We start from the raw sequence: 27,922 nt of genomic DNA, 5'->3' as shown, positions 1-27,922 counted from the left end.
GTGAGCTTCCCTGGGCTGAAGGTAATAATGGTCCCCATGGATGAGGTTGACCTCCTGTTAGTCTCTGAGGCTACTGCTCCCGCTGCTGGGACCGTTCTGTACGATGCTGTTGTGTTCCTCATTTAGGCTGGCTTACTACGCCAGTGGCAGACACAGACCAAGGGAAGAGAAAGGTGGAGCAACAAGGTGCATTGTCCCGATTAAAGTTCACTCTCGCTAATGTGCTGATACTACTTGGTCAAAAGTAGTGCACTACATAGGAGGAAAGTCTTCAATGGAGAAGTGCACTGTCTGTGACTTTATTGTGTGAGACCTACCTCTTCAACTGTACTCCACAGGCCTTGAGGACTTGTCAATCTCCTTACCTCACTATTTCACGCTCCTATTGTCTCGCTTTGTCGCTGTGTGTAATGCCAACCTGTTCTGCTCGTGTGGAAAATGTGTTGAAAGAATACAACTGAGTACAGTGGTACCTTTTGTTTGACAATAATACAAGTTAACAATGTCTGGCCTTGAGGCCCATTGTCTTGTGTCATCATATCCCACACCCATCTTTATTGTCATCGCTCCCATATAAGGTAATACCTTCCTGGCACTCTGAAGCTGTATAACTGGAGTGGTGGCTATAATGTAGTTGTACCTGTTCCGAGGAACACAGGCGTTCTCTTCCACACCCTTTGGCTTGTGGCCTGACAAGAATATTTGCATTCTGTTCTCCCCTCCTCTGACTGAACACCTGACCGGACTAGCGTCCCTTTTGTTTACCTACCTTCAGCAAATGTTATTTTTGAACCCTGAGGGGCAGAAAGGTCACGGTCCTGAGTTTGTTTTTGGCTGCGTTCCACTTCACAGAGGAACAGGAGCATGTTTTGTAACACCGCAACAGGTGTGTTTTGGTTTACCGTCTCTTTGTCTGTTTTTTTTCTGTCTCTCTGTCTTATAAGTGGATTTTGTTTACTTCGTAGTTCGTACTCTTGTCTCCTGTTCAGTTTAACTGGATGTTTGGCCCTTTCAGTGTCCTCTTTCCTGGACACTTTAAAAGAATGGTTGTGGATTCTTTTACTTGGTGAGATTGCCACTTAACCCTTTGAACTCTAGTCTGGTAGACACTCAACTTGGCGACAAAGACACTCAAGGTTTCATTCTACAGCGCGGCCCATGTTGACATCCCACCATAAAACCAACCTAGACCAGATTTTATAACCCAATTTGATGTGAAAGTGATATGAGGAGTTTCTTTTAATGGGTGTTGTCCTTTGTAACTTTTCAGAGAGAGAGAAAGAGAGATAACGAGAGAGTGAGAAAACAAATCCTCTGCTTTTTCCACATTTCACGTTAAAAATGAATTTGCACTGAAGGGGGCTTTGTAGGAGATCTCTTACACATGGGCACTCTTGTGGAATGTGGTTTTATCTTAGAGCATCACTTTTTACCAAAATGAAAAACCGCTGACCTCTACGACCCGTTCCTCTTCACAAAATAATAGATTTTCTCTCCTTCCTCTTTCCGCTCTTAGTTGAGGTCGCATAATTTATTTCTGAAATTAATATTTGCCTGTGAACATAGCCAGTGTGCAAAAACCGCTTTCCTCTCACCCCTGTCTGGTCTTTGCCAAGTCAGATTTGGCTCTGAAGGAGCTGCCAAGAGCTCTTGTCTGTGGCCTCTTGTTTTCTGTTTTTGGTCTTTGTCTTTGTGTGTGTGTGTGTGTGTGTGTGTGCTCGCGCGTTGCGTGCGTCTGTGCATGTTGGTTCAGCGAGCTTCTCCATAGAAACTGCTAGAGGGCAGAGAGTTTGGCTGCGCCCCATGCCATCGGAGAGTATACACCCAGTTCCAGCACTCTTTGGACGAATTATTAAAGGACCTAGGATCAGTGTTAGAAGGCTTGGATGGCAAGTTTCACTGTTTCACAGTTTTTTTTTTTTTTAGTAAGGTTTTTTTTTCATGGAAAACATGATAACACGAAGCAGTCCAAACTACTTGGTCCTTTAAAAACCAGCTGTATGTAAAATATTGTGTACTAGCTTGGAAAATAAATACATGTCACTCTGGATGACAACATAATGTCTGTTTCCATCATTAGAACTGTTGTCTTAAATAAGTGAAATACACTGTGTGATTTGTTTCCTTGCCACAATAGTAGCGACTATACTGGTATCGTCCCTGCCCTAGTTTTTAGGCACACGCTTGCCCATATGTGCTCAGTGGGCCTGTTTTGGCCAAATTGGAAAGGAGTGGCCTCTCTCTCTGTGTCTGATGGTATGATAACCAACAGTGAAGAGAGAAACCCATTACATATATTTACTGCTCTCCACTTCAACAGTTGATATGTATTCCTCTAATAGGAATATAGTGGTGACCATCTAGATTCTGGACAGATAGAAAGAGGTGACGTTAAGTGGGCAATGATATCATAACTGATAGAAAGAGGTGACGTTAAGTGGGCAATGATATCATAACTGACAGAGAGAGTTGACATACAGTGGGCAATGATATCATAACTGACAGAGAGAGGTGACATACAGTGGGCAATGATATCATAACTGACAGAGAGAGGTGACATACAGTGGGCAATGATATCATAACTGACAGAGAGAGGTGACATACAGTGGGCAATGATATCATAACTGATAGAAAGAGGTGACGTTAAGTGGGCAATGATATCATAACTGATAGAGAGAGGTGATGTTAAGTGGGCAATGATATCATAACTGACAGAGAGAGGTGACATACAGTGGGCAATGATATCATAACTGACAGAAAGAGGTGACGTTAAGTGGGCAATGATATCATAACTGATAGAGAGAGGTGACATACAGTGGGCAATGATATCATAACTGACAGAGAGAGATGACATACAGTGGGCAATGATATCATAACTGATAGAGAGAGGTGACATACAGTGGGCAATGATATCATAACTGATAGAGAGAGGTGACATACAGTGGGCAATGATATCATAACTGACAGAGAGAGGTGACATACAGTGGGCAATGATACCATAACTGACAGAGAGAGGTGACATACAGTGGGCAATGATATCATAACTGATAGAGAGAGGTGACATACAGTGGGCAATGATATCATAACTGACAGAGAGAGGTGACATACAGTGGGCAATGATATCATAACTGACAGAGAGAGGTGACATACAGTGGGCAATGATATCATAACTGATAGAAAGAGGTGACGTTAAGTGGGCAATGATATCATAACTGATAGAAAGAGGTGACGTTAAGTGGGCAATGATATCATAACTGATAGAAAGAGGTGACGTTAAGTGGGCAATGATATCATAACTGATAGAAAGAGATGACGTTAAGTGGGCAATGATATCATAACTGATAGAAAGAGGTGACGTTAAGTGGGCAATGATATCATAACTGATAGAAAGAGGTGACGTTAAGTGGGCAATGATATCATAACTGATAGAAAGAGGTGACGTTAAGTGGGCAATGATATCATAACTGACAGAGAGAGGTGACATACAGTGGGCAATGATATCATAACTGACAGAGAGAGGTGACATACAGTGGGCAATGATATCATAACTGACAGAGAGAGGTGACATACAGTGGGCAATGATATCATAACTGACAGAAAGAGGTGACGTTAAGTGGGCAATGATATCATAACTGATAGAGAGAGGTGACATACAGTGGGCAATGATATCATAACTGACAGAGAGAGGTGACATACAGTGGGCAATGATAACATAACTGACAGAAAGAGGTGACGTTAAGTGGGCAATGATATCTTAACTGATAGAGAGAGGTGACATACAGTGGGCAATGATATCATAACTGACAGAGAGAGGTGACATACAGTGGGCAATGATATCATAACTGATAGAGAGAGGTGACATACAGTGGGCAATGATATCATAACTGATAGAGAGAGGTGACATACAGTGGGCAATGATATCATAACTGACAGAGAGAGGTGACATACAGTGGGCAATGATACCATAACTGACAGAGAGAGGTGACATACAGTGGGCAATGATATCATAACTGATAGAGAGAGTTGACATACAGTGGGCAATGATATCATAACTGACAGAGAGAGGTGACAAACAGTGGGCAATGATATCATAACTGATAGAGAGAGGTGACATACAGTGGGCAATGATATCATAACTGACAGAGAGAGGTGACATACAGTGGGCAATGATATCATAACTGACAGAGAGAGGTGACATACAGTGGGCAATGATATCATAACTGACAGAGAGGGGTGACATACAGTGGGCAATGATATCATAACTGACAGAGAGAGGTGACATACAGTGGGCAATGATATCATAACTGACAGAGAGAGGTGACATACAGTGGGCAATGATATCATAACTGACAGAGAGAGGTGACATACAGTGGGCAATGATATCATAACTGACAGAGAGAGGTGACATACAGTGGGCAATGATATCATAACTGACAGAGAGAGGTGACATACAGTGGGCAATGATATCATAACTGACAGAGAGAGGGGACAGAAGCAGAGAGACAGGGATGGATGGTCTACATGTGTGAGGAGGGAGGGAGGGATGGTCTACATGTGTGAGGAGGGAGGGAGGGAGGGATGGTCTACATGTGTGAGGAGGGAGGGAGGGATGGATGGATGGTCTACATGTGTGAGGAGGGAGGGAGGGAGGGAGGGAGGGAGGGAGGGAGGGAGGGAGGGAGGGAGGGAGGGAGGGAGGGAGGGAGGGAGGGAGGGAGGGAGGGAGGGAGGGAGGGAGGGAGGGAGGGAGGGAGGGAGGGAGGGAGGGAGAAGGAAGGAAGGAAGGAGAGAGGAGGGGAGGGAAGGAAGGAAGGGAGGGGAGTTATAGAATGCCTGTGGTTTCCCCTCTTATCAACCAGACGGCCACATTACCGTAAGCCTGCACTGAATAGACACGAATTAGCAGCAGCTCTCTGCTGCTAAAAGAATAGGAGTGAGTCAGCCCCTTTACTGCAGGGCAAGCATTTTAGACCCCCTCCCTCTTCTCTCTCTCTCTCTCTCTCTCTCTCTCTCTCTCTCTCTCTCTCTAGCTCTCTCTCTCTCTCTCTCTTTTTCTGTCTCTCGCTCTCTCTGTCTCTCTGTCTCTCTCTGTCTCTCTCTCTCTGTCTCTCTCTCTGTCTCTCTCTCTCTCTTTTTCTGTCTCTCGCTCTCTCTGTCTCTCTGTCTCTCTCTCTCTCTGTCTCTCTCTCTCTCTCTCTCTCTCTCTCTGTCTCTCTCTCTCTGTCTCTCTCTCTCTCTCTGTCTCTCTCTCTGTCTCTCTCTCTGTCTCTCTCTGTTCCTGCTGACCTCTTCCCTTTCTTTTCAACTCCTGCCATCCATGCTGCCATGTCGCTCTGTTCTCACTGTTTGGTTTTTAATCCCCCCTTTAACCGGAACAGAACATGATGCTGGGACAGAAGTTGGAAACAAGTTTGGGTGAGGGAAGAACTCACTAGGGAGCTGGATAGAGACCAGGGGTTGGGGGTCAACTCCATTTCAATTCAGGAAGTAAACGGAATGCATGTCAATGAGGAAAATAATCATTGTAATTAGAATTTCAGTTTACCTCAGGAATTGACTTACTTCAATTGGAATTGACCTCAGCCCTGCTAGACCCATTACTTTCCTTCCCTGTTGTGTTTTATGAAGCTTCAGAGCGTGCTGATGACACGGTTGCGCTATTCCTTCCATCTGAATCCACTCACGCCGTCCAAACTCTGGAAAGGAACGACAGGAGGCGGTGGGGCTCTTCTATAAACGTGAAAACAGCCGGCTGTGTCAATATTGGCTTGTCTCATCCGCACGCACAGTGGGACAGATGTCATCTCGTGCAGCACAGAGAACCACTGAGCTGCCGGCTTACAGCATGTGCTTCTGTGGGGTGTCTGTGGAACATATCCAAAGAAAGTTTTTGTACACACACACATGCATGCAAACACACACACACACACGCACGCGCACACACACACACACACACACACATACACGCAGTCTTCTGAGACTCCATACAGTTCCCACACACACATCCCATTCAGTGTGTGTGGGAGGAAAAAGATCCAAGTACAGAAACCATCACAGGGGACCAAATTCTGTCCTGTCAAAGCCTCTTCCCATGTCTCTCTGCTCTGGATTCTTGACCACAAGAGCATGTCGCTACCCACTGGGCACACACTGGTTGAATCAACGTTGTTTCCACATTTCAATGAAATTATGTGGAACCATCGTGGAATAGACGTTGAATTGACGTCTGTGCCCAGTGGGTATTAAGATTCAGCTCGAATCTATGGCTGACTGTTGAGCTTCTGGAGCTGCAGGGATTGACTCAAAAAGACACTATAGGAAGCACAGGTGATAGTGTTAAGCTTAAGAGTCCAACTATTTGAAATAATCAGAGACCGGTTTGATTCCTGCTGAAATTAGTCAAAACCACTATAGGTGGTAGGAAGCACAGGGGATGTAGAAGCAAATGAACATAGATCAAACACAGAATTACACAGAAAATACCCAAAGTCAAGCACTTCGTCCCAATGTCATTAAGCTGTAGTCCTACGTTTGATGAAAACATTTGTTTTGAAATGATCACTTAATCTGGGTCTCGGGAAGTAATCACTGGCTCTGGGACTGGTTTTATGCCTGTGGTTTTATGACTGTGGTTTTATGCCTGTGGTTTTATGACTGTGGTTTGATGACTGGTTTGATGCCTGTGGTTTGATGACTGTGGTTTTATGCCTGTGGTTTTATGACTGTGGTTTGATGACTGTAGTTTGATGACTGTAGTTTGATGACTGTGGTTTGATGACTGTAGTTTGATGACTGTAGTTTGACTGTAGTTTGATGACTGTAGTTTGATGACTGTAGTTTGATGACTGTAGTTTGACTGTAGTTTGATGACTGTAGTTTGATGACTGTAGTTTGATGACTGTAGTTTGATGACTGTAGTTTGACTGTAGTTTGATGACTGTGGTTTGATGACTGTAGTTTGATGACTGTAGTTTGATGACTGTAGTTTGATGACTGTGGTTTGATGACTGTAGTTTGATGACTGTAGTTTGATGACTGTAGTTTGACTGTAGTTTGATGACTGTAGTTTGATGACTGTGGATTGATGACTGGGGATTGATGACTGTAGTTTGATGACTGTAGTTTGATGACTGTAGTTTGATGACTGTGGTTTGATGACTGTGGTTTGATGACTGTAGTTTGATGACTGTGGATTGATGACTGTAGTTTGATGACTGTAGTTTTACTGTAGTTTGATGACTGTAGTTTGATGACTGTAGTTTGACTGTAGTTTGATGACTGTAGTTTGATGACTGTGGATTGATGACTGGTGATTGATGACTGTAGTTTCATGACTGTAGTTTGATGACTGTAGTTTGATGACTGTGGTTTGATGACTGTAGTTTGATGACTGTGGATTGATGACTGTAGTTTGATGACTGTAGTTTGATGACTGTGGGTTGATGACTGTGGTTTAATGACTGTATTTTGATGGCTGTAGTTTGATGACTGTAGTTTGATGACTGTAGTTTTACATTTAGTGGTTAGTAGTCTAATGCAGTTTAAACGTTGACTGAAGATTCACTGTGGTGTTTGTCATTTACAAAAACACAGTCGCTGACTTTGCATTCAAACATTTGGAGCATTTTTTTAGGGCTGGGATTGCCAGGGACCTCACGATATCATATTGTTACGATACTTAGGTGCCGATACGATGTGTATTGCGATTTTATTGCGATTTGATGTTCCAAACTCACTATGTCTGCTGCAGAGTGACGAGAGGATGAGAGAACAAGGTTTTGATCAGTTATGGAAATAAAAGTGCTGAAAACATGTTGACTCGGATAACAAGCTATAGGATGAAAAATAGCTGCGTTTTGGTGCAGGTTAAGCCGACTAGCGAAAGCTACAGTAACAGGTACAAATGTATACTCTCACTCACTCACTCACTCACACACACACACACACACACACACACACACACACACACACACACACACACACACACACACACACACACACACACACACACATTCAATCACACTTCAAATCGACACAGCCACTCATCCTTCAGTTCACAGGATTATCTAAGCGACTTCTCTCATGAGTACGCACACACACCCATAGCCACCTGATACATTAAAATAATTTTGCCAAAAATGATATTACCCCTGCCTGAACTTACAAATAAAATAATTCAAAGTACTACACCAGAGAGCTTCTAAAAAATAGCTGTGGATGATGTTTTATCACAAGCACTTACAGTCCAGAAGGCCGCAATTTATATAAAACAGCTGGTTGTGTTGTGGCATATACGGTGCTATCAGAAAGTATTCATACCCATAGACTTATTCCACATTGTGTTGTGTTTACAGCCTGAATTCAAAATAGGTTAAAAATACATACAAATGCTCATCCATCTACACACAATACCACCATAATGACAAAGTAAAACATGTTTTTAGACATTTTTGCAAATATTGTCACGATCGTTTAGAGATGGATTGGACCAAGGTGCAGTGTGGTAGAAGTACATTTTACTTTTATTTTAAATGACACCGAAAAAAACTACAAAATACTAAAACGAACGTAAAGCTACATGCAGTGCAGAAAGCAACTACACACAAACAAGATCCCACAAATTAAAGGTGGAAAAAAGGCTGCCTAAGTATGATCCCCAATCAGAGACAACGATAGACAGCTGCCTCTGATTGGGAACCATACAGTGTCTGATTTCAAAAATGCTCTACAGCGAAAGCTCCACAAACGATTATGTTAGGTCACCACCAAGTCACAGAAAAACCCTGCCATTTTTCCAGCCAAAGAGAGGAGTCACAAAAAGCACAAATAGAGATAAAATTAATCACTAACCTTTGATGATCTTCTTCAGATGACACTCATAGGACTTCATGTTACACAATACATGTATGTTTTGTTCGATAAAGTGCATATTTATATCCAGAAATCAAATTTTACATTGGTGTGTTATGTTCAGTAGTTCCAAAACATGCAGTGATTTTGCAGAGCCACATCAATTTACAGAAATACTCATTCTAAATGTTGATGAAAATACAAGTGTTATGCATGGAACTTTAGATAAACTTCTCCTTAATGCAACCGCTGTGTCAGATTTTTTTTTTTACTTTACCGAAAAAGCATACCATGCAATAATCTGAGTACCGAGCTCAGAGCCCAAACTGGCCAAAATAAATATCCGCCATGTTGCGCAGTCAACATTAGTCAGAAATAGCATTATAAACATTCACTTACCTTTGATGATCTTCATCAGAATGCACTCCCAGGAATCCCAGTTCCACAATAAATGTGATTTGTTTGATAAAGTTCATCATTTATGTCCATATACCTCCTTTTGTTAGGGCGTTTGGTAAACAAATCGAAACACGCAGCGGACTTCCAACGTGCAACTTCCAGTGGAAAGGTCGATATTAGGAGTTATATTACTGGTCGTAGAAACATATCAAACGATGTATGGAATCAATCTTTAGGATGTTTTTATCATAAATGTTCTATAATGTTCCAACCGGAGAATTCCATTGTCTGTAGAAAAGCAATGGAACAGGAGCTACCTCTCATGTGAATGCGCGTGACTGAGCTCATGGCTGCTGGCAGACCTCTGATTCATTCTCCCTCATTCAGCCCCCCTTCATAGTAGAAGCATCACACAATGTTCTAAAGACTGTTGACATCTAGTGGAAGCTTTAGGAAATGCAACCTAACCAATATCCCACTGTATCTTCAATAGGGGCTGAGTTGAAAAACTACAAACCTCAGATTTCCTACTTCCTGGTTGGATCTTTTCTCAGGTTTTTGCCTGCCATATGAGTTCTGTTATACCCACAGACATCATTCAAACAGTTTTAGAAACTGCAGAGTGTTTTGTATCCAGTACTACTAATAATATGCATATATTCACATCTGAGACTGAGTAGCAGGCAGTTTACTCTGGGCACGCTTTTCATCCAAAAATGAAAATGCCGTCCCCTATCCCAATGAAGTTAAACCCTGTAACTGTTTTAAAGTCCCCATTGGTCTCATGGTGAAGTCCCTGAACGGTTTCCTTCCTCTCCGGCAAATGAGTTAGGACGGACGCCTGTATCTTTTCAGTGACTGGGTGTATTGATAGACCATCCAAAGTGTAATTAATAACTTCACCTTGCTCAAAGGGATGTTCAATGTCTGCTTTTTTATATTTACCCCTCTACCAATAGATGCTGTTCTTTGCAAGGCATTGGAAAGCCTCCCTGGTCTTTGTGGTTGAATCTGTGTTTGAAATTCACTGCTCGACTGAGGGACCTTACAGATAATTGTATGTGTGGGGTACAGAGAGGAGGTAATCATTCAAATACCATGTTAAACACTATTATTGCACACAGAGTGAGTCCATGTAACTTATTATGTGACTTGTTAAGCAAATTCTTTACTCCTGAACTTAACAAAGGGGTTGAAAACATTATTGACTTAGTTTTAAATGAACTTGTAAACACAACTCCACTTTGACATTATGGGGTTTTGTATGTACACTAGGCCAGTGACACAACATCTCAAACTAAAATCTCAAACTCAAATTGTTTTGAAAAAAGCAAAGGGTCTGAATACTTTCTGAAGGCTTGTTGCCCATAGAGGGGTTTTGGAACCTCTAACCCTGGTCATTTGACTGTTAAACTAATGGCTTCATTAGCAATGGCTGCCAGTCCTGACTTGAATCGGAACTGCCATCTATGGGTTATATATCTACAGTTGATTGCAGCTGTCAGTTTAACCTTTTGCAAATTTCTAAATGCAACTGTGAGGAAAAACGTACAGGAAAGCAAATGACTAATGCTGAAAAGCGAAGACTCGTCTGTCTGTAGAAGCGAAACAATTTATTTCAACAACTTTTGAGCGATTCAGAGTTTACGGCACTGTTTTTGAAAGTAGCTTTGTCATTGTGTGATAGACTTATGGCACGAGTGCATGGGCCATCACCGGTGAGCAGCCTAGGCTTCATCTTCATCACTGGGTTAGTCAGTGTGGCTCTGGAAAGTGTATTTAGTAGCTTACTGTAGCCTATAATACATATATATATTTATTATAGGCTACTGAGAGCAATAAAAATGACCTGGTCTTGAAACCAAACAATAGCCCAGCCCAATGTAAAAACACACAGAATGTACAATACTAGGAGGAATATATTATCACTGTCAGAGTAGCCACTCATTTCGGTCATTTGTTTGGTGTTACAATTATTTTTCTAATGTAATCTATCATGTAAATTCAGTCCCCCCCCCCCCCCTATGTGTGGAAATCCTAAAAACACCTCTGCTCAACCTCTGCCCAGCACCCCCAACTCCAAACATTCTCCCTGCGGCTATGTGCACACACCGTGGTGCATAAATACACACACTGCGGTACACCGTGAAACGGGGGTAGGAAAACAACATGTGTTTCTATGTTCTGGAGGGCTGCTGCATTATGAAAACCTCAGAAGAAGCAACCAGGGACGTCTCTGCCACTACATGGATCACAGAGCAAAGGACCATGGAGAGTCCTATGTGAGCTGCTGCTTCTGTCTGTTTCTCTCAGATATCACAGGACCTGAACAGAATAAATTAGGCCTCACACTGTGACTGTTGTGAGTGTGAGTTGAATTGTACAGGAGCCCTGTTGGGGACAAACAGAACCTGTTTGCTTTGGGACCTGTAAGGTTACCTCTGCATACCCAGCGGTATAGTCACAGGCTAGCTTCAGGGACCCCTAGAGAGCTTGAGCTCCTACTATACAGAAGTACCTCAATCTCCTATAGTGAGTCCCAGACAGGAGGGAGAGTACGGCCCAGGATGCAACAGCCCAGGAACAGTGTGTTTTTAGGTCAGCACTGAGAATATGGTGGGACAGTGAGCAACACCTCACAACGTCTCTCATGCTCCTGCAGAAGGTGTGCTAGGTCCGTGGGTCCTGGCAGGGGAGGACAACGGCTTGCCTCCCCGCCAGCAGAGCTCTATTTTTGGGCTAAACTCAGCGGTAGTCCCCTCCCTGCCCAGTCCTGCCGTAGCCCTACAGCTGGCATACACGGCCTCACTTACGAAAAAGTGAGCGGTCCAGTTTTTTGGGGGCAGTTGCTCGGCATCGTGAGAAGATGTCATTCGGTCACCGCTTCATATAAGAGACTTACTCTTCAACTCTGCATTTTTACATTGAGCCAAATCCAGAAGTGACAGTGGTCATCATCCATCCAGCTTGTATCCATGTCTCCGAGTAGATTGGCAGGATCACGCAATGTCTGTGTCAAAAACACAGCCACACACCCCCTGCGTGAGTATATCCCCCGGTATGTCCAGCAAAGACGGACGCGCAGGAGACGTCTGTCTGGGACTTATTAAAGAGTCCTATTGATACTTGTGTCCTCTGATGAGATCATCACACTATCGAGACAGACACGTACTGTAGCGGACATGGCTGTGACGTATTGAGCTGTTCCAGTCCGCATGAGCGGACCGGTCCGTCCTATTGATACCTCGTGTTACGGAAGAGAGGGCGTGTCCTTGGGCTTTGTCTCAAATGGGAATCTATTGCCTTTTGAAATGGAATACTGTTGACCAGGGCTCGTAGGAAACACTATAATCTGGGAATAGAGTGCCATTTGGGATTCAGCCCTTGAGTCTACGGGTCGTGCGTGTGCAAAAATGTGATGTTCTGATACCCAATACCCATGAGTATACCCTTGTGTTTTCCTCCCTGCGACGCTGCCTTAGTTCTGCTGATTGCAGCGATATGTATCTGTTTGACGTCATGGCAAAAGCAACAGCGGAAAAGGATCGTGGGTCTTCTGAGGGAGAAAAGGCATAGGTTATTTTCATGCCTGTGTTCAATACATGCTCTAGGGCAGAAATGTTCAGTGCAAGCATGGTGAGAAACCAGACGTAGAATGAAACTATATGTATTGTTTATGTAATCGCCTAGCAATACACACAATGGGTGGATGTACACAGTGCATGATCATACACATGATCACTTGACTTACCATGTCTGAAGTTCTGTAAGCTTTATTTCTCACCTAACTTTAGGGAAACCCATTCCGCAAGCTATCAGTATATATAATAACCTTACCAAAGACACATCGCACTTTCTGTCTGCTTGGGAATAGATTCCTCTTTGATACAAGATTCACATAGACAGTGTATATTGTATATATATATATATATATATCTGCTTTAGCTGTGGAATAACTTCTGAAATCTTGCTCTGCTCCTTTCATCTAAATCCTGGAAATCAATTTCACAGCCTGGAGGGGTTTGGACGCCACTGCTAATATTCTCCTCTGAGCAACAGGGGCCCCAGAAAATGGATCTGGATCTGTTAGCTGTTAGCATTCAGTGCTTTTGGATTACACAATTTAACATTTGAGCACTTTTTGGATATTAGCATCTCTCACGTTACGCTAGCTCCCGCTTCGCATGTAGTTTTGGCAGGCCCCGCCTGCCTTGGCAGACAATGGCAGAGCAAGGAAACATACCATAGGGGTATTTATTCATCACTGGTTCCCAGATATAAGAAAATGTTAGTGCACGCACACACCTACTTTTAGAGAAATCGCAGTTGAATGGAGGCATCTGTTGTTTGTTCTAAGGTCCAGCTAAGTGCCTGTTGACCTACTTGTGGGGAAGGTGCCTGTTCTAGTGTGCAGCGAAGCCCACCAGTGCTTTGGATTTGTTATGAATAGAGAATTAAGTAGCCCGAGCCTTCGCTGCAGTGCCTGGCAACACATGCCTTGGGTCGGCTGGTATTCTCCACTATACACTCCTGCTGCTACTACTGCAGCATCCGCCCGGAGCCTCTCTTTAACAGCCACTCACTCTCGACAGAATTACACACCCCAGGACAGTGTGTCTATCTACTTATGTAAAGCCTTACGTATTACCTTAACCTGTTAGTGGCATTATAAACAATTGGATGGGTAAAAGCACATTCCGTAGTGCAGAGTTGCGAAACTGTGAACCTCTTACAATAACACATTCTTGAGAACTAAAAAAAGCACTTCTTATTCTACGAGATCAAGATCAGCTAGTTCCTCCCTGTTTGTCTGTTTTTCCCCATTTGGTACCTAAGCAATAGAACCCAGGTTAAGCCCGCTAGCTTCCCTCCCTCTCTATCAGGAAAAGAGAATAAACACAACTCTGCAATATGCAACTGTTAAAAGGCATGTTGAGGTATTTGATGAATTGCTGCGGGGAGAGTTTGTGCTTCGTGGTTTTAAGCTCACAACTCATTTCCAAGGAGATGCTGTGTTTAATGAAAAATGTCTTCCTCAGTACACATTTTGATGGGAAAGGAACCCAATGCTTCCACGGTGATTTGTGTAAGTTCTGGGACCAGGCTACTTAGCTGAGGATTCTGTACTATGCTAGTATACTATACTATCTCTGACATTGGTTTAGTTCTGTCTCTGGCTGTAGTTGTGTTGATTCTTCAATCTACTCAAGCTATTGGTCTCGGTTTTTACTGTCAGCTATTAGCATATCCTGTGTTTTTGTGCACATTTTGACTGAAAGGAAGGTCACATTTGAGTTAGCTAACCTGAAGGACTGTACCTATTAGCATATCCTGTGTTTTTGTCCACATTTTGAAAGAAAGGAAGGTCACATTTGAGTTAGCTGACCAGTAGCGCTGTACATATCTGTGTCAGCTTCCAACCTTACCGGGTACACAACCCTGCTAACAAGACAAAACCAAGAGACTCAAATTCACCTCTCTAATGGCGCAACTTCTGCACTGTGTTGTAGAATTTGCAGAATCCCTAGATGTAATATTTTCTAGTGCTTTCTCTCGCTCTCTCTCTCTAGCTCGCTCTCTCTCATGAGTGCGCTAATAGCTCCAATAAACCATTATTCCCCAACACGTCTCAGGCCATCCATGTCTGTATTTCATCTTTAATTGTGTTAGCGACAGAAAAAATTGCTTTGGGGATTCGACGGCTTGAAAGAGACATCTTGTTCATTTGGCTCATCATTATCAGTGGAATAGCTTCTTGGTTGAAAAGACTTAATAAGAGACTAAAACAATATTATTACTAGCTAGTTTGTAGTTTGCTGTGCATCATAATGTTCTTTTGTGTGTGTTTTTTTTATTTACATTGGATGACAAGCTATTATGGAGGCTATTATGCAACTATTTTTAATGGTTGTTGTAAAATGTTGTCATGGTTTTGCTCCTCACTTTCATAATGTAATAACGCGTAAGCCTATTTCTAATTGGTGTACCCTCGTCCTTAGATCTTGCTAAACGTTGTTCTAATGTAGTTTGTCAGAAGAAAGCACGGCCATTATGAGTCTGACTCAAACCTATTGAGACTCTTTAACACGTCCTCATGAACACTTACTGTAGATGCCTCACACACTTTCAGAATACTATAGTTTCTTACTAACACTTAGATGCCTCACACACTTTCAGACGACTATAGTTTCTTACTAACACTTAGATGACTCACACACTTTCAGACGACTATAGTTTCTTACTAACACTTAGATGACTCACACACTTTCAGACGACTATAGTTTCTTACTAACACTTAGATGCCTCACACACTTTCAGAATACTATAGTTTCTTACTAACACTTAGATGACTCACACACTTTCAGACGACTATAGTTTCTTACTAACACTTAGATGACTCACACACTTTCAGACGACTATAGTTTCTTACTAACACTTAGATGACTCACACACTTTCAGACCATTATAGTTTCTTACTAACACTTAGATGCCTCACACACTTTCAGACCACTATAGTTTCTTACTAACACTTAGATGACTCACACACTTTCAGACGACTATAGTTTCTTACTAACACTTAGATGACTCACACACTTTCAGACGACTATAGTTTCTTACTAACACTTAGATGACTCACACACTTTCAGACGACTATAGTTTCTTACTAACACTTAGATGACTCACACACTTTCAGACCATTATAGTTTCTTACTAACACTTAGATGCCTCACACACTTTCAGACCACTATAGTTTCTTACTAACACTTAGATGACTCACACACTTTCAGACGACTATAGTTTCTTACTAACACTTAGATGACTCACACACTTTCAGACCATTATAGTTTCTTACTAACACTTAGATGCCTCACACACTTTCAGACCACTATAGTTTCTTACTAACACTTAGATGACTCACACACTTTCAGACGACTATAGTTTCTTACTAACACTTAGATGCCTCACACACTTTCAGACCACTATAGTTTCTTACTAACACTTAGATGCCTCACACACTTTCAGATCACTATAGTTTCTTACTAACACTTAGATGCCTCACACACTTTCAGACCACTGTAGTTTCTTACTAACACGTAGATGCCTCACACACTTTCAGACCACTATAGTTTCTTACTAAAACTTACTGTAGATGCATCACACACTCTACTGCTGCTATTCCTAAAGTAGGTGAGTGCTTTTCTGAAGAGAGTGTTTCTAGTGGCTCGATGAGATTGTCCTGCCTTTGGGGAGGCTAGGAAAGTGTACCACACACATCTTCTTCACAGGAAGCATATTGAACTTTCTTACCTTTCTTTAAGAACATGGTGACACATTTAGGATGCGAAGAGGGGAGGAGAGGTATAAATAACAGTTAGACTTTTTGCTGTTGACACAGAAGTGTGTCAAATAATTGATGACATCACAGATGTTGACGAAACAAAGCTGACAGATATTCTCCAGGGTTATGTTGTCAATCTTGGTTGTACAGTACTAATGTTTTATTGATACACATTTGGATGCAATATCACAACATAAGATATTGATATTGTATGTGTGTATGTGACCTTGCTGTAAATGTGTCCTAAATTAGTTTGAGGTAATTAGAGATTTTTAGACAGGCACAAACTTCAGGGCGGAACTTTCACCCCGAAAACGGAAATTGATGTCGACTTCAAAATCGCCTCCGACCCTTAGCTCTGGTCCCCAGGTGACAATTTTCTATCTCACTACCTCACGCAGGGCATCTAAATTGACCATTACCATCCAGGTCGGCAACAGCTACTAAAGTGATGTATAGGGGCAGAGCCACTCAAATAGCTCCTTCATCTTATTCACACATTGATCAATTTCTTTACCGTCAACTGTACTGTTCTCACTGAAAGCAGTCAGTATAGGCTTACATACACTATGTAGTTTATCATGGGGTTACGCACTACTTTGGCCCCATGTCCAGTCAGTATAGGCTTACGTACACTATGTAGTTTATCATGGGGTTACTCACTACTTTGGCCCCATGTCCAGTCAGTATAGGCTTATGTATACTATGTAGTTTATCATGGGGTTACGCACTACTTTGGCCCCATGTCCAGTCAGTATAGGCTTACATACACTATGTAGTTTATCATGGGGTTACGCACTACTTTGGCCCCATGTCCAGTCAGTATAGGCTTACATACACTATGTAATGTATCATGGGGTTACGCACTACTTTGGCCCCATGTCCAGTTAGTATAGGCTTACATACACTATGTAATGTATCATGGGGTTACGCACTACTTTGGCCCCATGTCCAGTCAGTATAGGCTTACATACACTATGTAATGTATCATGGGGTTACGCACTACTTTGGCCCCATGTCCAGTCAGTATAGGCTTACATACACTATGTAATGTATCATGGGGTTACTCACTACTTTGGCCCCATGTCCAGTCAGTATAGGCTTACATACACTATGTAGTTTATCATGGGGTTACGCACTACTTTGGCCCCATGTCCAGTCAGTATAGGCTTACATACACTATGTAATGTATCATGGGGTTACGCACTACTTTGGCCCCATGGCCCAAAAGCTCTCAAAGGGTTCTCTACATGTAACGCCTTGGTCTTAGTATTTTGTGTTTTCTTTAATTATTTGTTCAGGCCAGGGTGTGACATGGGTTTGTGTGTTGTGTTTCGTATTGGGGTTTGTAGTATTTGGGATCGCGGCTGATTAGGGGTGTTGTATAGGCTTGGCTGCCTGAGGCGGTTCTCAATCAGCAGTCAGGTGCTTCTCGTTGCCTCTGATTGGGAACCGTATTTAGGTAGCCTGAGTTCGCTTTGTCTTTCGTGGGGGATTGTTCCTGTCTCTGTGTAGTGTTCACCAGATAGGCTGTAATTAGGTTTCACGTTCCGTTTGTTGTTTTTGTATTTATTTAGTTATTTCATGTATCGCCGTTTTCTTTATTAAAGATCATGATTAACCACCACGCTGCATTTCGGTCCGACTCTCTCTCAACAAACAAAGAACGCCGTTACAGAATCACCCACCACATACGGACCGAGCGGCGTGGTTACAGGCAGCGACCGCAGGAAAAGCGAAAGGAGGACGTTATGGACAGCAATGGCATGGAGTATACGACGTGGGAAGAAATCGACAGGTGGGCGGCCGACCCAGAGAGAGTGCAGGAGCCCGCATGGGATTCGCTAAAGCAGTGCGAAGAAGGCTATAGGCGAATGGAGTTGGAGAAACAGACACGGCGGCGCAGAGCGAAACCCGAGAGTCACCCCAAAAAATGTATTGGGGGGGGGCTTAGAGGGAGAGTGGCTGAGTCAGGAGATGGACCTGAGCCAACTCTCCTTGTTTATCGTGAGGAGCCAAGGAGGAGACCAGAACCAGAGCCGGTGTTAGAGGTGAGCGAAGATGAGACTGTGAAGGAGTTAATGGGGAAAGTGGAGTGGAGAGTAATGAGGGAGTTGCTAGCTTGGTGCTATAGATATCATATTCGTCCGACGGATCGTGTCGGGGATTTGATGGCACCTGAGTTAGCGCTCCATACTCGTCCTGAGGTGCGTGTTAGTCGACTGGTGAAGTTGGTACCAGCCTCACGCACCAGGCCTCCTGTGCACATCCCTAGCCTTGCACATCCTGTGCCACCTCCACACACCAGTCCTCCGGTAGCAGCTCCCCGCACCAGGCTTCCTGTGCGTGTCCTCGCTCCAGTATCACCAGTGCCCGCACCACGCATCAGGCCTACAGTGCGCCTCGCCTCTCCTGCGCTGTCGGAGTCTCCCGCCTGTTCAGCACAGCCAGAGCCTTCCTTCCCTCCTGCCTGGTCGGAGTCTCCCGCCTGTTCAGCACAGCCAGAGCCTTCCTTCCCTCCTGCGCTGTCGGAGTCTCCCGCCTGTTTAGCGCAGCCAGAGCCTTCCTCCTCTCCTGCGCTGCCGGAGCCTCCTGCCTGTTTGAAGCAGCCTGAGCTTCAAGTCTGCAGGGTGCTGTCAGTCTGCAAGGAGCTGTCAGTCTGCAAGGAGCTGCCAGTCTGCAAGGAGCTGCCAGTCTGCAGGGTGCTGTCAGCCTGCATGGAGCATTCAGAGCTGTCAGTCTGCATGAAGCAGCCAGAGCTGTCAGTCTGCAAGGAGCTGCCAGTCTGCAAGGAGCTGCCAGTCTGCAGGGAGCTGTCAGTCTGCAAGGAGCTGTCAGTCTGCAAGGTGCTGTCAGTCTGCAAGGTGCTGTCAGTCTGCAAGGAGCCGCCAGTCTGCAAGGAGCTGTCAGTCTGCAAGGAGCTGCCAGTCTGCATGGAGCAGTCAGAGCTGTCAGTCTGCATGAAGCAGCCAGAGCTGTCAGTCTGCAAGGAGCTGCCAGTCTGCAAGGAGCTGCCAGTCTGCAAGGAGCTGCCAGTCTGCAAGGAGCTGTCAGTCTGCAAGGAGCTGTCAGCCTGCATGGAGCAGTCAGAGCTGTCAGCCTGCATGAAGCAGCCAGAGCTGCCAGTCTGCAAGGAGCTGCCAGTCTGCAAGGAGCTGCCAGTCTGCAAGGAGCTGCCAGTCTGCAAGGAGCTGCCAGTCTGCAGGGAGCTGTCAGTCTGCAAGGAGCTGTGAGTCTGCAAGGAGCTGCCAGTCTGCAAGGAGCTGCCAGTCTGCAAGGAGATGCCAGTCTGCAAGGAGCTGCCAGTCTGCAAGGAGCTGTCAGTCTGCAAGGAGCTGTCAGCCTGCATGGAGCAGTCAGAGCTGTCAGCCTGCATGAAGCAGCCAGAGATGTCAGTCTGCAAGGAGCTGCCAGTCTGCAAGGAGCTGTCAGTCTGCAAGGAGCTGTCAGCCTGCATGGAGCAGTCGGAGCTGCCAGTCTGCAAGGAGCTGCCAGTCTGCAAGGAGCTGCCAGTCTGCAAGGAGCTGTCAGTCTGCAAGGAGCTGTCAGCCTGCATGGAGCAGTCAGAGCTGTCAGTCTGCAGGGAGCTGTCACTCTGCAGGGAGCTGTCAGTCTGCAGGGAGCTGTCAGTCTGCAAGGAGCTGCCATTCTGCAAGGAGCTGCCAGTCTGCAGGGTGCTGTCAGCCTGCATGGAGCAGTCAGAGCTGTCAGTCTGCATGAAGCAGCCAGAGCTGCCAGTCTGCAAGGAGCTGTCAGCCTGCATGGAGCAGTCAGAGCTGTCAGTCTGCATAGAGCAGCTAGATCCGCCAGTCAGCCATGATCTTCTAGATCTGCCAGTCAACCAGATTCTTCCAGATCAGCCTGTCAACCAGAATTTTCCAGATCTGCTAGTCAACCAGAATCTTCCAGATCTGCTAGTCAACCAGAATCTTCCAGATCCGCCAGCCAGCCAGGATCTACCGGAGCCTACTACCTACCTGAGCTTCATCTCAGTACTGGGCTTCCTCTCAGTACTGGGCTTCCTCTCAGTACTGGGCTTCCCCTCAGTTCCGGGCTGCCCCTCAGTTCCGGGCTGCCCCTCAGTCCCGAACTGCCCCTCAGTCCCGAGCTGCCCCTCAGTCCCGAGTTGCCCCTCAGTCCCGAGCTGCCCCTCAGTCCCGAGCTGCCCCTCAGTCCCGAGCTGTCCCGAGCTGTCCCTCAGTCCCGAGATGCCCCTCAGTCACGAGCTGCTCCTCAGTTCTGTGGGGTTCTGGGTGAGGACTATTAGGCCATGGTCGGCGGCGAGGGTGGATTATCCCAGGACGCGAAGGGGAGGAACTATGACATTTATGGAGTGGGGTCCACGTCCCGAGCCAGAGCCGCCACCATGGACAGACGCCCACCCGGACCCTCCCTATGGTTTTGAGGTGCGTCCGGGAGTCCGCACCTTGGGGGGGGGGGGGGGTTCTGTCACGCCTTGGTCTTAGTATTTTGTGTTTTCTTTAATTATTTGTTCAGGCCAGGGTGTGACATGGGTTTGTGTGTTGTGTTTCGTATTGGGGTTTTTAGTATTTGGGATCGCGGCTGATTAGGGGTGTTGTATAGGCTTGGCTGCCTGAGGCGGTTCTCAATCAGCAGTCAGGTGCTTCTCGTTGCCTCTGATTGGGAACCGTATTTAGGTAGCCTGAGTTCGCTTTGTCTTTCGTGGGTGATTGTTCCTGTCTCTGTGTAGTGTTCACCAGATAGGCTGTAATTAGGTTTCACGTTCCGTTTGTTGTTTTTGTATTTATTTAGTTATTTCATGTATCGCCGTTTTCTTTATTAAAGATCATGATTAACCACCACGCTGCATTTCGGTCCGACTCTCTCTCAACAAACGAAGAACGCCGTTACACTACAAGGTTTCAACTGAATGAGTTGGATTGCAATTAAATCAGTTGTAACCCCATAAAAGCTTGGATATGTCACCCCTTTGTTTGCTGAGGCTAACTTTTGCATAGCAACTAATTGAAGGCCTCTCTCGTAGGCTATTCACAGAAAGAGTAATAGTATGGAAGTATGTAGCTTCATACAACACTCCAAACTAGAGGTCGTCCGATTATGATTTTTCAACGCAGATACCGATACCGATTATTGGAGGACCAAAAAAACCCGATACCGATTAATCGGACAGTTTTTCTTTATTTATTTGTAATCATGACAATTACAACACTGAATGAAATGTCACGGTCGTCCTCCTCCTCATCTGAAGAGGAGAGGTGAGAAGGATCGGAGGACCAAAATGCGGTGTGGTATGTGTTCATCATTAATTTTAATAAAGAAAACACTGAACACTACAAAAACAATAAACAAAATAACAACCGTGAAGCTAATGCGAACTCTGCTGAAACAAGCAATCAACATAGACAATCACCCACAAACAAACAGTGCAACCCAGGCTACCTAAGTATGATTCTCAATCAGAGACAACTAATGACACCTGCCTCTGATTGAGAACCATACTAGGCCAAAACATAGAAATCCCCAAATCATAGAAAATCAAACATAGACTGCCCACCCCAACTCACACCCTGACCATACTAAATAGTGAATACAAAACAAAGGAAATAAAGGTCAAAACGTGACAATGAACACTTATTTTAACTTAATATAATACATCAATAAAATCAGTTTAGTCTCAAATAAATAATGAAACATGTTCAATTTGTTTTAAATAATTTTAAAACAAAGTGTTGGAGAAGAAAGTAAAAGTACAATATGTAAAAAAGCTAACTTTTAAGTTCCTTGCTTAGAACATGAGAAAATATGAAAGCTAATGGTTCCTTTTAACATGAGTCTACAATATTCCCAGTTAAGAAGTTTTAGGTTTTAGTCATTATAGGAATTATAGGACTATTTCTCTCTATACCATTTGTTTTTCATATACCTTTGACTATTGGATGTTCTTATAGGCACTATAGTATCGCCAGCCTAATCTTGGGAGTTGATAGGCTTGAAGTCATAAACAGCGCTGTGCTTCAAGCATTGCAAAGAGCTGCTGGCAAATGCAGGAAAGTGCTGTTTGAATGAATGCTTACGAGCCTGCTGCTGCCTACCACCGCTCAGTCAGCCTGCTCTATCAAATCATAGACTTAATTATAATATTATAACACACAGAAATATGAGCCTTAAGTCACTAGTATTACTAGTTTAACTAGTGATTATGTTAAGATTGATTGTTTTTTATAAGATACGTTTAAGGCTAGCTAGCACCTTACCTTGGCTTCTTGCTGCACTCGCATAACAGGTAGTCAGCCTGCCACGCAGCCTCCTCGTGGAGTGCAATGTAATCGGCCATGATCGGTGTCCAAAAATGATGATTACCAATTGTTATGAAAAGTTGAAATCGGTCTTAATTAATCGGCCATTCCGATTAATCAGTCGACCTCTACTCCAACCAAGACAACAATAATCATCTTATCGAGCCAGTACACTGAAAGTCATCACACAACACACATTTCCCCATGTTCCAAATAATATACGCCTCAAAACATTTGATTGAAATGTCTATTTGATCATTTTCATTGGCTGAGAGTATCAATGAATATCCAGTATGGAAGCATATAGCTCTATAAGCTCCATAATCCAGTGGATCTGTCTCCTTCAGCTTAGCAGGAAGTGATTAGTATGGTTATGAGGACTAATGTCTTTTTAAAGGCACTCCAAAACATAACACACCTGAGTCTAGAAGCTCTTGTGGAAAATATATCAGTGTGCTGCTCTTTGATTACATCAAGCAGGCACTGTTCAGGTAATTATGTGATTCACAGTGATTCACTCTCTCCTTCGTTTGATTTCGCTGTCCACTGAACAGAGCTCAAAACACCAACTACCAAAGCACTTTAATAAATTATAGTTGTGGGTTAATGCAGTTTCTCTCACCCCGTCAGGTAAACGGAACTTTGGCCACGAAGAAAGTATTCTTTAAACCTTCCACTTTGGGCTGGATGTGTAAATGTGTAGTTCATTCATGCAAAATCTATGAGCAGAATTACTTTCGTACCTCAATTATCCACAAAATCCAAAATTTGAAAGCAAATGTGCAGTGCCATTTTCCCTACACTTTCTAACACATGGACCAGCCCCATAGCAATTCGAGTTCCAGTCAATGAGCTTCAGCCCTTCTCCATTTGAGTGACTGCTATCAAGCAGCATACACAGGAAACACTTTTGGCTCATGAGCGCTACTATCAAAACTAAAAAGTAGAGGCAGATCTCTTCAAATCAGCCTGTTGAAAGACCCCCCCCCCCTAATAATCAGTTTTTTTCCTATTGTGTCATTTAGACTGACACACTACTGTCATGCCACTCAGTCACATACAGTAAGTGCCTGGTAGCTCCACTTATCCATCATATATATGGTGGCAATGTGTGTGCGCTTGCCCGCGTGTGGAAAACATTGCTTCAAAGACCCATTCGTTCCCCGGGAGCGAAAATAATCGATCTTATGATTTCTGGGAATGATTTTGTAAGAAAGCCAGAAGATGATGACTGGCTGTGGTAAAAAGGAAATATATCCCGCAGGTTGATGACACGTTATGCCAAATGCCATTTTTTCCTCTGTGAAAGCCGTCAATTCATACACCAGCGGTTTGTGACTGATTTCAGAATGGATTTCAGGTCCGTCCGTGCCACAGCCTGGTTCCCTCTCAAAAAGTGACTCACGGGTTCAGCTCTATACTTTATGCTTGTATGATCAATATGTTTATTTACCTGTCGATCTGGGTAATAACACAGTCTTTAGCTGTGATATATCTACTGTTGGAGAGAGATTTGGAATTGTCAGGGTTCTCAACGTTCCTTCAGTGGCAAACCTCTATTTACTGTATCACATCTTACAATAACTCAAACCTCCTTCATTTTCCTTTAGTTTTCTTTCCTTTGGTTTGGTCCACACTGGGAAACCGAATGAATAGATAAAAATATATACAGTTGAAGTCGAAATTTTACATACACTTAGGTTGGAGTCATTAAAACCCATGTTTCAACCACTCCACACATTTCTTGTTAACAAACTATAGTTTTGGCAAGTCGGTTAGGACATCTACTTTATGCATGACACAAGTAATTTTTCCAACAATTGTTTACAGACATATTATTTCACTTATATCACAATTCCAGTGGGTCAGAAGTTTACATACACTAAGTTGACTGTGCCTTTAAACAGCTTGGAAAATTCCAGAAAATTATGTCATGGCTTTAGAAGCATCTGATAGGCTAATTGACATAATTTGAGTCAATTAGAGGTGTACCTGTGGATGTATTTCAAGGCCTACCTTCAAACTCAGTGCCTCTTTGCATGACATCATGGAAAAATCTAAAGAAATCAGCCAAGACCTCAGAAAAACAGTTGTAGACCTCCACAAGTCCGGTTTATCCTTGGGAGCAATTACCATATGCCTGAAGGTACCACGTTCATCTGTACAAACAATCGTACTCAAGTATAAACACCACGGGACCACGCAGCCATCATACCGCTCAGGAAGGAGACGCGTTGTGTCTCCTAGTGATGAATGTACTTTGGTGCGAAAAGTGAGAATCAATCCCGAACAATCCCGAACAACAACAAACTCAGTGCTTCTTTGCTTGACATCATGGAAAATCAAAATAAATCAGCCAAAACCGCATAAAAAGCCAGACTATGGTTTAAAACTGCACATAGAGACAAAGATTGTACTTTTTGGAGAAATGTCCTCTGGTCCATAATGACCATCATTGTGTTTGGAGGTAAAAGGGGGAGGCTTGCAAGCCAAAGAACACCATCCCAACCGTGAAGCACGGGGGTGGCAGTATCATGTTGTGGGGGTGCTTTGAGGCAGGAGGGACTGGTGAACTTCACAAAGTAGATGGCATCATGAGGTAGGGAAATTATGTGGATATATTGAAGCAACATCTCAAGACATCAGTCAGGAAGTTAATGCTTGGTCGCAAATGGGTCTTCCAAATGGACAATGACCCCAAGGATACTTCCAAAGTTGTGGCAAAATGGGTTAAGGACAACAAAGTCAAGGTATTGGAGTGGCCATCACAAAGCCCGGACCTCAATCCCATAGAAAATGTGTGGGCAGAACGTTTGACCCAAGTTAAACAATTTAAAGGCAATGTGTCATGACTTAACCGAAGGTGGCTCCTCTCCCTGTTCGGGCGGTGCTTGGCGGTCGGCGTCGCCGGTCTACTAGCCATCACGATCCCGTAAACTTCCGACTTCAACTGTATATGGAATCAGGAATATCAACACTTTGTATTTCTTAAGTAAACAAAAATGAACTACATTATGGTTGGTGTCTCATTTTCCCGCTGTACTGAAACCGAACCGAACCGTAACCCCAAAACCGCAATACGTACCACCGAACCGTGGGTTTGGTGAACCTTTACAGCCCTAGTGGGCAGCCGGACCGACTTGTTTTGATTCAACCCAGATTTAGTATATTCACTTTAATGTGTTTACCTACCTACTGCTCTCCCTTTTACCCAACTCTCATCGACCTCCCTCCAAGCCAAGGTCAGCAATGCTGAGAGGAAAGTGAATTACATGGGAACGCAAACACACACACATAATGACAGTCACGAGGTAAGATCTGGCTGTTTGCGTTCTCTCATCGCCAGCGAAGCTGAACACTATGAAAACGTACAACAGTGTGTTAACGTGCATTAGCACCTCATTTAGCACCTGTCCTATTGTAGTGCTCCTGTTTACATCTGCTCTGAAACACCTTGTTACCCTGCTGGTGTCCAGCTCTAGCATCAGTGTTGACGTTTTCACACACACACACACAGACACACACACACACACACACACAGACCTATACATACAGGTCATTCACACATTCACGATTTCTCTCACACTCTGTTCCAGGGCCCGCTGGGTGGAGGGGAGGAGAGCCCTGTCTCCGGCCCAGCAGCAGCACAACAGCCTGGGACTCGGCACAGCTTCGTCCAGGACCACTTTCAGGCACAGTACAGGTACGAGTCATAGACAATATCATACAGGTGCTTTAGTAGTCACAGACGATAAGAGGTGAGAGTCACATTCAATTAGTACAGGTCAAGTAATAACGCATACTTAAGTTATGCAGCAATTCAATAGCGATTTCTCACGCCATGAGGCTTCATGGAGTACCCAAACACCTAAACTTCTCATCCCAAGGCTTTTGTAATGTCTGTGTGCATAGTTAGTTTTCTCTCCCCAGAATCTATAGCATGCCGTTATATATAGTATAGGTATTCAGAACAGGTGAGCATGCACTTTCCCTCCTGTGGTTAAGAACCGCTAGCCTGCTAAAGTAGGTCACGTTGAGCTAGCTGTGAACACTTTCTGGGATTAGTCTGTATCTTGTTTGGCTCTTTTCCTCCTGGTCTGCGGTACACACACAAACACACACCCGCGCACCCACACACACGCACACACACACACACACACACACACACACACACGAAGCAGCAGCAGCAGCAGGATCCCTGCGTAGCCAGTCTAATAAAAATGCAGTGACCCTCTGCTAGTCTTGTCATGATGTTCTCCAGCTCCTTTCCTCCCCATCCACCTCTTCTTAGATCAATCTGTTGAAACGTTCCACTTGTTGATTTGTGATACCAACGAATGATCTGTATACCACATGGATTGACTGAGCAGTTTAACGGATGATTAGACTTTGACACATTGTATATTGTATAGAGAATGAGATTAGACCTGAAATTTACAGAATCTGCTGGGAGTCGATTGTGGCCAACAGGCAGCCCTTCTCTCTATAACAAAGAACTCCAGTTGTATCGGGCTTAGTATTGGATTTAACACCATGCTGGCAGATTAGTGTGAGTCTATCAATATAGGGTTAACCCCAGACAGTTAGACTGTATTGATGCCGACGCGGGGGTTAACCACCCAGTCAATCACGAGATTATGATTCCCACTCCCTCATCACAGGATTATGGATTATACACTTATCTAAACCCACTGTATCCCTGCGGAGACTGATCTCTCCAGGCTGCTAATTGGAAATTGCTCTCCGAATCCATCCTCCCTTATGGAAAAATGTGTGTCTAAAATGGAATATCGGAATGTTGAGGCAGAATATCGGAATTCCGAGATGGAATATTGGAATTCCGGGTGTTCCCTTGAATGTGATGATGATCCCTCCTGCTATTCAAAGTAAAGTGTCTTCTTTAACATCCAACCCCCTTGGCTGTTGGCTATGATGTGTTTACGTCCTATTATCAGATTAGCCGTTAATTCATTAGCAGATAAGAGTAGCGACACTAGGGGAAATCTGAGACGTAACCTTCAAGACACTCCAAATGCATCCCTAAAAAGCTTAGTAA

At 44.0% G+C, this 27,922-nt stretch overlaps 1 protein-coding gene across 2 annotated transcripts in view; it reads left to right on the top strand.

Annotated features, from left to right (window-relative positions):
* Positions 1-27,922, top strand: part of LOC109865958 (ubiquitin carboxyl-terminal hydrolase 43) — a 120,620-nt gene that overhangs the window by 31,107 nt on the left and 61,591 nt on the right. For both annotated transcript variants that reach the window (XM_020454473.2, XM_031799461.1), the window contains exon 3: positions 26,463-26,569. In XM_020454473.2, the coding sequence (XP_020310062.2) occupies positions 26,463-26,569 (107 nt within the window). The remainder of the gene's footprint in view (positions 1-26,462; positions 26,570-27,922) is intronic.

The sequence above is a fragment of the Oncorhynchus kisutch genome, linkage group LG20, assembly GCF_002021735.2.
Source record: "Oncorhynchus kisutch isolate 150728-3 linkage group LG20, Okis_V2, whole genome shotgun sequence".
Taxonomy (NCBI): domain Eukaryota; kingdom Metazoa; phylum Chordata; class Actinopteri; order Salmoniformes; family Salmonidae; genus Oncorhynchus; species Oncorhynchus kisutch.
Note: the sequence above shows the minus strand (reverse complement) of the source record. Positions and strands in the feature narration are given on the sequence as shown.